Source organism: Lepidochelys olivacea, assembly GCF_965140295.1.
Source record: "Lepidochelys olivacea isolate rLepOli2 genome assembly, chromosome: 3".
Classification (NCBI taxonomy): Eukaryota; Metazoa; Chordata; order Testudines; family Cheloniidae; genus Lepidochelys; species Lepidochelys olivacea.
The window spans coordinates 37,611,442-37,625,291 of NC_140413.1; the positions used below are offsets into that span (position 1 = coordinate 37,611,442).

At 38.3% G+C, this 13,850-nt stretch overlaps 1 protein-coding gene across 1 annotated transcript in view; it reads right to left on the bottom strand.

Moving 5' to 3' along the window:
• SNTG2 (syntrophin gamma 2) overlaps positions 1 to 13,850 on the bottom strand; it is a gene marked incomplete at its 3' end in the record, with an annotated part of 518,636 nt that overhangs the window by 64,110 nt on the left and 440,676 nt on the right. Inside the window, exon 13 of the mRNA XM_084623596.1 lies at positions 4,950 to 5,021. Within this exon, the coding sequence (XP_084479722.1) occupies positions 4,950 to 5,021 (72 nt within the window). The remainder of the gene's footprint in view (positions 1 to 4,949; positions 5,022 to 13,850) is intronic.

Consider the following 13,850-nt stretch of genomic DNA (forward strand, 5'->3'; position numbering starts at 1 on the left):
CTACATGAGTTAGTGAAATTGCAATATATGGGTAGGGGGGAAAAACTAACTGGGCTCAGACTTCAACACACACACACACACACACACACACCCCATAACTGGGATCAGACTTCAAAATATCCTAAAATAGCATCAGTATACATAAAAATGTAAGCTTTAAAGTCTGGAATCTCAGGACCTTCCAGTTATAGAAGCAAATGTTGTGTGTCTCATAGGACACCAGGAATTTCCCCTTTTCAATAGTAAAGAGCACTGCACTCCATCCTCTACGTACTTTTCTTACGGTCCAAAAAGGATAGACAGCTGTCCCTAATAGGGCAGATAGGATTTTCCTTTGCGTTGGAGAATCACTAGCAAGCATAAGACTGGCATAAGTTAATTCTGTGCCACCTGCTGCTGCCAACCCCTGGAGTAGTGGACATTCTGGAGGCTGTCAGAGGCACAGGGAGGCACAACCAGAGCTCCAGTGATTCTGTGAGCGGAACAGCCCCCGGGGCCATTCTAGCTATTGAAACAGAGACCTGAAGCTGTTGAAACTGACCTCCAGCTGCTCCTCGGGATTGGAAATTTGGGGGAGAGGGAGAGGAGTAGAGAAGAAATATGCCTCTGTCTTCTCCTTCTGTGCCTGAGAATTTGGTCCCCTGGTTGTAGCTCTGCAGAGTCATGAGATATTGGGTGTTAAACTTCTAACTGCTGCAGAACTTAATATTGTCTGTCATGGGCGTTAGGCCAGTGTAAGTTTTATTAGTGTGGGGGGTGTAATTGCACATTTAATGGGATAGAAGGAAACATTTGGTCTAAAAAAGAGAAGGCTGAGATGGGACCTGACAACAGTCTTCAAATATGTTAAGGGTTTTTAATAGATATTTAGGTCAGAAGGGACCATTATGATCATCTAGTCTGACCTCCTGCACAACGCAGGCCACAGAATTTCACCCAACACTCCTGCAAAAAACCTGTTATAATGAGGACGGTGATCAATTGTTCTTCACATCCATTGAGGATTGGGCAAGAAGTAATCAGCTTAGCACGCAGTAAGGGAGATATAGGTTGGATATTAGCAAACAGTTTCTAACTATGATGATATTTTAACACTGGAAAAATTTATCTACAAAATTGTGGAATCCCATCATTGAAGGTTTTTAACATATTAGAAAAACACCTGTTAGGGATGGTCTAGGTTTACTAAATCCTGCCTCTAGAGTAGGTTGGATGACCTCTTGAGGTCCCTTCCAGCCCTACTTTTCTATAATTCTATGATTTTCAGGGTGGGTTGAATTTTAACCAATGTCTATTTGATGCTGATGTTCAGTGGTATGAATTTTCAGTAATAGGAAAAGTGCAGGAAAGAGAAATGTGTGAGTTAAATTAAATAAATCACGTTATTTCATTTAAATATATGGTTATCACCACTACATAAGTGATATGACTGTATGTATGTAAATGTATGTATTGAATGACACCACACCTGTGTACACTAAAATATACACAAAAGCATCCATACCCTGTAGAAAAATAGTCTCCAAAGGCACATTTAGCTTCTGGGTTTAGATAGGACATTTAAAGTTAGGCAAGCATCCAATGTCTTGAGAATGGACTTTAAAAACTATTTACTAACTTACTTTCTATCTGCAACAACAACACAACTGTGCTAATTACAACTGGCTTCTGAAATCTTTTAAAAAAATCTTTTCTAACACAGTAGTTTCTCTAGTGAAATCTGGGTCTTAGAGGCTATAATTGAGAAATTTTAATCTCTTCCAGAAATTAAGGTTTTTTCCATTTTAATTAATTTGCTCTAAATTTCTATCATTATCATTTATACTGAAGTGTCAACAGAAAGGAGGTTAAAGTGTTGTAGTTGAGCTTTTGTGTTTTAGATAATGTATTCACCAAGACTGACAATTAAGCATTCATTTATTAAAATGTCAAGAACATTAAGAGTCGAGTCTAAGATAGTTTATTTCCCACTTTTTTTTTAATGAAAAAGCAACCATAGAATTTGCTGTAAGGATAGATCATCCTTGAAATTAACCTTGCCAGAATAGTAAAAGAAGGACTGAGCATCAAATCAGCAATGGTAATAGTCTGATGAGAAAGAAAACACCTCTTTTTAAAAGGCACCAGGAGTATCTACATCAGAAGCATGCAAACATTTTAGCCTGAATGTGTTTGAGAAGAGAACAAGGAGACAGAATCAATACTTTGGGGCAGATTCTCTGCCTTATTTTGCTACCACTGTGCTGTTCAGATGGTACAAAGGCAGCAAAAGCCACCCACCATGGAGACAGAGTTGCATTAAAGCAATACAGGCCCCTAGACATACCCCCACATAGCTGTGCTCCTCCAGGCCCTGCCCAACCCCACTCCCGAATTGTTGCCTTGCTCACTACTTGAAGTGATAGTGACAGGAAACCCCTCCCGCCTTCCCACACTGGCTAGGGCAGCAGCATGGGGCTCTCCCTCCTACCAAGAGTGGCAGCAGCTCTTCTCTTTCCATCTTCAACAGACCAGGTTAGAGAGTATCTGCTTGGGTAGGTGGGCTTGGACTCCAGCACTCTGTCTTTGGTGATACACAAAGTACTTATTTGGGGTGGCATCAGCAGAGCCCTTCAGAGCAGTGGGGGCTTGGAGTTGACACCCCACTGTGATGCATGTGAACATTCTAGCCAGAATATGAGTAATGGCCCAGGCTGTGATTCATGGAAGCACGCAAGGGCATGTGACCAGCTCATGTAATAGTGGATTCCATCTTGTGCCTGTACTTTTCCACTAACTGTGCTGGACACTTTACTTGGAACACTGAAGTTCCCTCCAAGTGGCAGAAGCTATAAAAGGGGGAAGCAACATTATCACTTGGCCTCACTCTCCCCATAACTGAACAGCTAAAAACATCTCAAAGACTGGACTGAGGAGATGGTCCCAGGCTGAAGAGATTTTGAGCCTGTGTATGGAAGATTGATTGACTGTTTGTACCATCAGAGAGAGACACTACTTGATTAAAATCCTGTCTAGTGTATAGAACTTAGATTGTGATTTTGTTTTATTTTTAGGTAACCAATTTTGATCTGTATGCTATTACTTACAATTACTTAAAATCTATCTTTCTGTAGTTAATAAATCTGTTTTATATTTTTTACTTAAAACAGTGCGTTGGTTGAAGTGCAAACGGAAATCTCCTCAGGAACCAGGGCTGGTGCATTGTCCTCTCCACAGTGAAGGAGGGGCGGTTTCATAAATAAATTTAAATGGGTCAGGCTTTTGACCAGGGCAAGATGGTACAGCTCTGGGGTCCTAGGTTGGAAAGCTGGGGGGAACTGGCTGAATCCTTTCTATTGTTGGTTCATGAGTGGCTGTGTGAGAGCAAGACCTGGGGAGGATTGCAGTTTATCCCAGTCTCAGAAGGATGAGAGGGGGCCCAGATTGGTATGCCAGAGGGCCTAGCGGTACCCCAGCTCCAGGTTGCACCATCACATGCAGTCCCCAGTGGGCACAGAACTAGTGAAGCATGCTGCTATACCTTCCTGCCCACAGCCTCCAGTACAGAGGGCACATAAGTGATGGAGTGGAGCATCATGGACAGGGAGTGTAAGTGGGAGGAACGTGATGCTCTTTGGCGAGCCCCAGCTGTCACACAGGCCATTGGAGATAAAGCCCGCTGGTACAAGTTTGACCAGTCTCCATGATGCTCTAAACTGGCCTGGGACAGATAAAATGGTTGTTGGATCTCAGATTATCTGAATTTTCCCCTCTCCTAGGCTTCCTTGAGTGACTGTGTTGGGAGGAGGAGCCATCCTTTGCTAGGCACTCCACTACACTAGGCAAAGTTAGTTGAGCTCCTAATCTGATTCCTCCTGCCCCTGGGGATTTGCCCCCAGCAGGTAAGCAGACAATGAAGCAACAGCACGTGGTGGATTGGGGAAATGCTGAGCAGCTGATCAGAGCACATGCAGCTCACATCAGAGCTGCTCCATGGGCTGCAGGGGAAGTGATGCCTCTGTCTACCTCCCTATATTGACTGATTCAGAGACTTCTATTTAAAAACCACACGGTATGGCTCAGGGAACACATATAGTCAGATATAAATTCTCTTCTTAACACAGTCAGCTTGGAGGGCCACATATGGGATACCAGTGATTCATACTGGATACCAGTGATTTCTCTTTGGACAGTAAGGATAACATCTGCCTGTCTACCCAGCCATTCCTAATGCACCCAACTCCTCTTTTAACAAAAGAGTTTTTAAAGGGGGAAAACATGTAAAAGTCAATTATTGTTTTACAAAAACGCAACAACCCAGTTACTTTGCCTAGTGCAAAACTAAATAAATAATATTAAAAAAAGAGACGTTACATGATACATGAAAAGAGATGTTACATGAACTGCATTGCTCTTTGTAAAGATAGGACTACATTCTGAATTGTAATGGCTGTTTATTACTTGTAATCTAGTGCACCACTAATATGTAGCAATGAACTGAATTTTAAATTCATTGCTACACAAATTACACCCAAAATACAGTCAGATTAGACTAACATTCTAAACTACACATTAACATCACTGTTTTAATTAAAGGTAAATATTTCTTTTTAAAAAATGGCTCATAAAATGGTTTTCTCCCACTAAAAAGTTATAAGATACAGACTTCATTATGGATAGTTGTTTTATTCATTGTTTATATGGCAGGAACTAATACTAATATTTCTTCAGATTGGAAATATTTTAGAAATGTGCTCACTACAGAGATGATCCAAATTCTAAGTTATCTAATATTTATGCAGGAAATAGTTACAGATTAAGAACTGGTTTTATAGCAATAGATTAACTATTTGTGGGCTGGTCCCTGCTAAATCAAATTAAGCTGAGTCTATCATTTATATTGTTAAATGTTAGGAAATTGTAAGCTACCTTGGTTAAATGATGTAGTCTGTAATTCTCAGAAGACCTACCTTGTGAACTTTAAATAGAACCTCACAGAGGTGATAGATTTTTTCAGCTCGTACCCAGTCTAGTGTGCTTACCTGTAATACCAAAAACAAAAAACAAAAATACCACACCATTAAAAGGACATGTTTTTTTATGGCAAGGATTTAAAACATTTTAAGAGATTTCACTAATGATTGTTATGTTGGATGGTTTAATCAAATGCCAACCAGTTTCAATTAATGTATTAACCTAGTATCCGATATTAAGGAAAGAGCTCCTAATAGCATCCTGCTTTCATTAGTGCAGTATCCACAGTATTCTTACAATTAAAATTGTAATGATTTGTTGTATTCTTACTTTAGCATGAATGAAACCCCTTAAAATCTCTGTTGTAAGGCAAATCAGTATTGTTTATTTTATAGCATGCTTAGCCAAATAACTGTCTTAGGCCCTCATTCATGAAGGTACAGGTCTACCATGAGTAAATCTGATTGACATCAATGGAACCAGTGAAGTTCTTACAGACAGGCCTGTACTTAAGCAACTTACTGAATCAGGGCCTTAATTTGCATGTTAGAAACTGAAAGGAACAACTAAGTTTTTATAATAGATATAACTGAAAGGAAATCCAGTCATATAATTGTTTCTTATGGCGTGTCTACATGGCCCTGTAGTGCAGAATTTGGAAGTGTGAGTTGAAGCACATACTAAAGTGTTCCATTGGAACTGCCCCATGTAGAGCCAGCTAGCACAAGCTAAAAGGTACCACATTCGTGTTAGTGTAGTCCTGTTTCAAAAAACACTATATTGCCTTTTAGTTTGTACTTCAGAGCATGCTGCCAAGCCATGTAGACAAGCCTGTGGTAATCATAGGATCATAGAATATCAGGGCTGGAAGGGACCTCAGGAGGTCATCTAGTCTAACACCCTGCTCAAAGCAGGACCAATCCCCAACTAAATCATGCAATAATACTACCCAGTAATAGTAACATACACTGAGGTGGAGTTCTTTGTCTTTTGGTTTTGACCCTGTGTTCTGTTGACACTGTAAGACAGAAAAATTTGCCAACTTGCAGTGATATTGGGAGGGTTTTTTTTAAGCCCCAACTCTGAGAGTCAGATGATTACATGAGAACCTCTGCTCTCATTTTTTAAAAGAGAGCAAGCCTCTAGTCCATGTACAAGAAGGCAAAAATGAGAACCTTCAAGGTTCTTAAACACAAAGCAAATAAAAAAATCCAACTTTTTTTTTTAAAAAATCACGCGATACGCCCAATCTGATGATTTTTTAAGGCCCAGTTCTTGGCATAATTGACATTATTGTCAGATGGCCATCTTAATTGGAACTAACAAGCAGCACTGTTGACTGTCTCAAAACCGATCTGAGAACTGAGTTACACTTTCATCCCTCATAGGAGGATTTCTGGTTTGAGGTTAAGGAACATTGGAAGGGAATCTAGTATTGCTCCTGTCCATGCTGTATCTATTCTGTAGGTAGAGGGACTCATCTTCTAGGGTTCTCTATTTGACACTTTTCACAATTTAAATATTAATAAAAAATAACTTCCATACACTGCATGAAAAAACACTGCTTACATAATTATTTTGTAGCAGTTTTATCAGCAGTTCTTCAGGAGCAATAAAGCTCAAGGAATATTACTTAATATTTATTTGTCAATTTGAAATCTAGCATAATTAGTTTTTAACAAAATTAATTAAAAGCAATTTTTGATATCACATCTGTCCCTGAGCCCCTTTATAAAAAGCATGTTATTTTAGAATCACTTTAGCTCACGAAAGCTTATGCTCTAATAAATTGGTTAGTCTCTAAGGTGCCACTAGTACTCCTTTTCTTTTTCCTAATTTTAAAACAATTTCAAGTCTCTTCTTTCACATGCACCAAATATTGACTTTAAGCTTTTCCTTTACTACTGTTAGAAGCCAGCAATAACACAGGAACAGCGGTGACTAGAAGTTACTGTTGAATCTGATTGTGAAGGTAATATTACACAGAACATATTTTCAGTGAGCCAAATACTGCCGCTCCTTGCTTAGTCCTTATTTATAGGAAAGTTCCATTGTCTTTGATGGAGGCTTGAATAAGGAGTGACTAAAGACTACAGGATTTGGCCTAAAATAACTGCTTTATTAGGTGACTTTCATGCTTCTCACAGAACAGCTCTATACACCATAAACTAATGGTTGACTCATTACTTCTTATCAAGTCACTGGAAGGAAAAGAATCTTCTCCTGAAAAATTAGAGCTAGGAGAATCCTTAGTTCTTGTTAGTGGTCAGAGGAAAAAAATAAGTATGAGAATCTATTTATGGGTTTAGTGGATTTCCATTTATTTCCCCAGACTCCTACCTAGCTGCTGCTGAATGGCAGTTGCATTTGCCTATGTCTTTTGCTTTGGTTCTTAAGATTAAACAGTTATGAAGAAACATCATGTCACAGAACAAAAGTTATGCACAAAATATTAAGGGGACTACAGCTACAATAGTGTATTATAGTCTAATCCTAATCCAAACCCCGCTGAAGTACATGGAAAGAGTCATTAACCTCAGTGACCTTTAGCTCAGGTTCTGGAAACCCTCATTGCCAGACAAATATTTACAATCTGGAGTGTATTCAGAAAAAAAACAAATATTAGGGAGTTTGTGGGACAGATTTAGGAGGAAAGAATAAGTGGTTGTAATATGCTATACGGAAGCTTTGCTAATGTGATAACTAAGCAGAAGTACAGTAGAGATCAGGAATTGTATGAAGGATACAGATACAAAGGATGAAATCCTGACCCCACTGAAGTCAATGGTATAATATCCAGTTGATTTCAATGGGTGTAGGATTTTGCTGAAAGGAGAGATAGAATTATTTAGCATTTCAACCAAATGTAATTGGTTAAAAGGGAAAAATAGCTTTACATCAAGTAATATTCCTGCAGTGAGCTGTTCTAACCTGTGGTAAAGAGATGGTAAAAGCCCCGAGACTTGGAATTAGGGCTGCGAAGCGATTAAAAAAATTAAATGTGTTTAATCGCAGTTTTAATTACACCATTAAACAATAAGAGAATACCATTCATTTAAATATTTTTGATGTTTTGTACATTTTCAAATATATTTAATTCAATTATAACACAGAATACAAAGTGCACAGTGCTCACTTTATATTTATTTTTATTACAAATATTTGCCCTGTAATAAACAAAAGAAATTGTACTTTTCAATTCACCTAATGCAAGTACTGTAGTGCAATCTCTTTATCATGAAAATTGAATTAACAAATGTAGAATTATGTACAAAAATAACTGCATTCAAAAATAAAACAAAATAAAACTTTAGAGCCTAGAAGTCCACTCAGTCCTACTTCTTGTTCAGCCAAGCGCTCAGAAGAGCAAGTTTGCATACATTTGCAGGAGATAATGCTGCCTGTTTCTTGTTTACAATGTCACCTGAAAGTGAGAACGGGCATTCACATGGCACTGTTGTAGTTGGCTTCAAAAGATATTTACATGCCATATGCACTCAAGATTCACATGTCCCTTCATGCTTCAACCACCATTCCAAAAGACGTACGTCCAAGTTGATGACGGGTTGTGCTTGATAAAAATCCAAAGCAGTGTGGACCGACACATGTTCGCTTTCATCATATGAGTCAGATGCCACCAGCAGAAGGTTGATTTTCTTTTTTTGGTGGTTCAGGTTCTGTAGTTTCCACATCAGAGTGTTGCTCTTATAAGACTTCTGAAAGCATGCTCCACACATCGTCCCTCTCAGATGTTGGAAGGCACTTCAGATTCTTAACCCTTGGGTCAAATGCTGTAGCTATCTTTAGAAATCTCACATTGATACCTTCTTTGCATTTTATTAAATCTGCAGTGAAAGTGTTCTTAAAAATGAACAATGTGTGTTGGATCACCATCCGAGCCTGCTATAACATGAAATATATGGCACAATGCAGGTAAAACAGAGCAGGAGACATAGAATTCACCCCAAAGGAGTTAAGTCACAAATTTCATTAAGATATTATTTTCTTAACGAGTGTCATCAGCATGAATGCACATCCTCTGCAATGGTGGCCGAAGCATGAAGGGGCATACAAATGTTTAGCATATCTGGCAAGTAAATACCTTGCAATGCTGGCTACAAAAGTGCCATGCAAACGCCTTTTCTCACTTTCAGGTGTCATTGTGAATAAGAAGTGGGCAGCATTATCGCCTATAAATGTAAACAAACTTGTTTCTCTTAGGCCATGTCTATACTACCCGCCGGATTGGCAGGTAGTGATCGATCTATCGGGGATCAATTTATCGTGTCTAGTGTAGACGTGATAAATCGATCCCAGATCGCTCTGCTGTTGACTCTGGAACTCCACCACAGCGAGAGGCGGAAGCCAAGTCGACAGGGGAGCAGCCGCCATTGATCCCGTGCCGCGAGGATGCGAAGTAAGTGATTCTAAGTCTATCTAAGATACGTCGACTTCAGCTATACTATTCTCATAGCTGAAGTTGCGTATCTTAGATCGATACCCCTCCCAGTGTAGACCAGGCCTTAGCGATTGGCTGAACAAGAAGTAGGACTGAGTGGATTTATAGGCTCTAAAGTTTTACACTGTTTTGTTTTTGAGTGCAGTTGTGTAACAAAAAGTCTAAATTTGTAAGTTGCACTTTCATGATAAAGAGATTGCACTACAGTACTTGTGTGAGGTTAACTGAAAAATACTATTTCTTTTTAATGTTATTTTTACAGTGCAAATATTTGTAATAAAGAAATATAAAGTGAGCACTGTAACCTTGTTGTAATTGAAATCAATATATTTGAAAATGTAGAAAAACATCCAAAATATTTCATAAATTTCAATTGGCATTCTATTGTTTAACAGTGCAATTAAACCTGTGATTAATGGCGATTAATTTTTTTTGAGTTAATTGCAGGAGTTAACTGTGATTAATTAACAGCTCTCCTTGGGACATTTAAAACTAAACCAGATACTAAAAAATGTACAATAGTCTTGCACTAGTAGGGAGATGGAGTAAAATTAATAACTAACTTTATGATTCAGACACAGGATTTAGTTGTCTGTTTAGGCACTCATGGTTAAGACTGTGCCCTAAAATAGAGTGTGACTTCAATCTCAGGACATCACTTTGGTTCTTGTATAATTACAATTAGTAATACTTAGCATTAAATAATGCTTTTCATATTCAAATCACTGTGCCTGCACTCATTAAATTATGCATAATTTTTCCCTTTAATTTCTTTGCAAGGAGGAACACAGATAAATTACAGTCTGTTGGTGTTTAATTGTTTCTATTACTTCAAAAATAAGGTTGCACTTATTTTTCAATTAAAGGAAATATGAAAAAAAAAGACCAGTTAGGTACTCACAGTCTTACAGAAATCACTTCAGTGCTACTTTCTTAATCATATTGTAAAGGTATTACGGAATTATGGAGATGCCATGTATCTCCAAAATTAAGGTTGCATTAAGAATTACACTTGAAACAGGGATGAAACTATATGCTCTCTCTCTTTCTCGCTCTCAAAATAAAAAAAATAAATAAATAAACAGAACAGTGTTTACTATTCAAATTTGCAGTGCTTACTTTGAGTAGAGTACTGTACACTTGTTGTAAACTTTTACTCTGAACATAACATCATCTAATTTATTTTGTGTTAGTAACTTTTGATGAAGAATGAGTTGAACAAGGTATTTTGGCAGGACAAGCCACCTGAGGCAGAACTGACAGAGGAGGCATTCTTTTTCAAAAGGACAGCCCTACAGCTCTGACAGGTATGAACTCGGGCTTCACCAGATGAGTTATAAGTTCCCAGAGTTTGTATCCTAGTTCTTGGGAAGTCTGCAGAAGAGAGTCTGCTCTCCTGTAGAAGTGCTAAAGTTTGCTGGAGGAGAATAATCCTCCTGTGAAAAGCTTAAGGTGTTAGGAGTAAAATCCTGTCTTGGCCTTCCTGGAATCTCTAGAAAGCCCCTTTTTGCCCAATTACCCACAATCTAATGCCTCCCCAACTCTCACCATTGCTGCCCTATACACCTACACAACTCCATCTAATTTCAGCTTGTAAACTATAACAATGTTTTATGTCTGTATTTTGCAAGCACGGCAGTTTAGATGAATTGTTCGCAAAAAAAAAAAACAACAACAAACAAACAAACAAAAAACTTCTGGGGCAGCAACATAGATTGTACCTCTAGGGTAGCCCTTTGAGGTGAGGTTGGGCACCTCTCTCATCCCAGACATCCCTCTCTGGCTGTAGGTTTCACTGTAGCACAGGTTTGGAGTGCAGACAGGAGACCACACCCCACAAGTTTTAGGCAGGCAGCTTTCCCAGGGGTGTGACCATGCTCCAAAAGAAAGGAAAAGGCAAACAGAATAATCCTGCAGCCCACAATCCATGCTCACCCCAGTGTTCCTTACAAGGAAAAAGGTAAATAGTCTCTGTCAAGGGGCACAGGGAACCTGTCCCACCACAGGTAGTGATAATGGGACAGTAGATGAGAGACAGAAGGTGTCTGACCAAGACTTAAAGTAGGTGGTGGAAATTGGCTGAAGGTCCTGGGAGAGACTGGCTGTGGAGTAATGCCAGAGAAACTAGGGAAATGGGGAAACAGTCATACTTGCTCAGTTTAAAACCTTATACTCATAACTGATGCTCTAGCTTCTTTCCCCAGTGCTGAAGTCTTTTTTAGTCTGCCAAGCTCGCATAGCTTTTCATGAAGTTTTGAGTAGCACACAGAAGAAGTTAAGGTGTTGGTTATAGCTGTTTGTACTGGGAATGCAGAGTTTGATTATTTGGCTGCTCTGCAGCACCAGTGCCAGCTAGCCCCTCTCTCCAGCCCTGAACTTTCAGCCCCCATATTTCCATGTCTTTTTTTTATCCTGCTACATTAAAAAAAAAACTAGGAAATAATAATATAAACCCCTATATTAAGGTAGCTCAAGAGAATTTCCTACAATGCAAACAATAAAAAGCAAGGAAATCACAAGTTAATTCACACCAAATTCGAAACCAGCCTCCAAATATTAGCTCTCTAGCACCTGAGCACCCAACCTGCCAACATATTAATACTGTCTCCACGACAACCTCTATAAATTCAAAAATTTTGTCAATTTCAATGCCAAAATACAAAGAGTCGAAAATCACAGTGCAAAGGATTTGGGGGATTTTTTCATGTGGGTTTATATAATATAAGCTAAATTCTCCCATGTGTTACAAAAGTGCAAATCCACAGATTTCAATACTTTTTTGTTTTCAATGGACTTGCATCGGTGGAAATGAGAGGGGAGAATTTGGCTCGGAATGTTAACAATTGTAAATTTATGTGCTGGTTACTTTACCTTACTTAACTCTTTTTGAATACAAGATTCCCCCCACTGATGACATTTGGACTCTCTTTTGTAAACTAGAAATCAATGAATAGCTTCTTTCATGTAAGCTTTTGGGATAAACACATTACAGCACAACTATAAATTCCCACTGTTATCCTTGATAAAGGCCCTTGTTGAGCTGAAATGTCAGCTCTTTCCTGAATCTTCACCACTGAATGAAAGACAAACTAAAAATCTGAAAATTACTTTATTTCTGTTACAATACTGGCAACTTGATATTCCTGAACCTTAGCAGCACTCTCTTTACACAGGTGAGTTACTGGTTATCATTAAATATAGAGGGTGAAATCCGTGTTGCACGAAAGTGTTTTGTCACTGACTTCAATTGGGCCAGGATTTCATCCTGTATGGTGCATGCGGATGAAATCTGGAAGACTAACGAGGTCACAATTGTTGCAATATTTGTAGATGATGAACAGCATATTATTTTTCTGGTTGTATTTTATCATTCGGATTAAATACGAATGATACTTATTTTTGCCTTTTAAAATTTTCTTTCAACATAGACTAACAGAATATGTGTGTTTATATTAAGTATGTTTAAACTTCCTATTTTGTTTGCTTAGTGCTCTTAAGCTTCTCAGTCACAGTAAATGGTTTCAACAGGTTACAGATGGGTTGTGCTTGCTGCAGTTAATTACCATTTATATCATATTGAACTATTCAAAAAGAGAACCTTGATGGTGAAACTAATACAAAAGCTTAAAGGTAATGTTACTAGCTGATAAATGTAAAGATTAATACAAAATTGCTAGAGAGTTAAATATTATTCACATAATTTTTAGTTCCACTAGACTCCATTTTCAATACAAAATCACTCCATTTATCTTCTTTAAAATATTCTATTGTATCATTAAACTTTACAAAACAATCCATCAATAATAAACTGTCTATTGGATTAAAGTGCATACGTGAAAGCAAAGTTATTAAATATTTTAATGAGAAATAACATTGGCAGTTACTATTAATCAATAATATTATGTGGCAAAACTCATGCCAAAAAAGATGACAAGCAGATTATATAATACTGATGTGCAGGGACTGAAATGCCTGGCCCCAGGGCTACCTTCCAATAACGAAAATACCTGCAAGCAATTAGAGAAGCCAGAGTAGGTGTGATATTGGGTATGCAAGACTATAATTTTATGTTAAAGTTCCTTTTTAGATGTGAGACCTGGCTTTCTCTTGAAATACTTGCTGCCTTCTACAACAACTTGTGGTGCTTCTCCTGTGGACCACCACTTTTGTTATATTACCTTATACCCCACATTCACTCCATTCACTCTCCATCTTTACAGTCTTTTCAGTACAGATGTGCTAAAATCTCTCTCAGCCTGGCTGTCTTAATGCCTCAAAAACTAATGAATCACTCTGTAGCATAGCAAATCCAGAATTCAGACTGATTTCAGCCCGCTTTTGTCTATTGCTGCTCATGCACATGTTCTGAGATGCCCATACTTCACCATAGGGCCAAACTGAATGCTAGAGAGAAGGAATTGTATTACTGTCCCTGAAC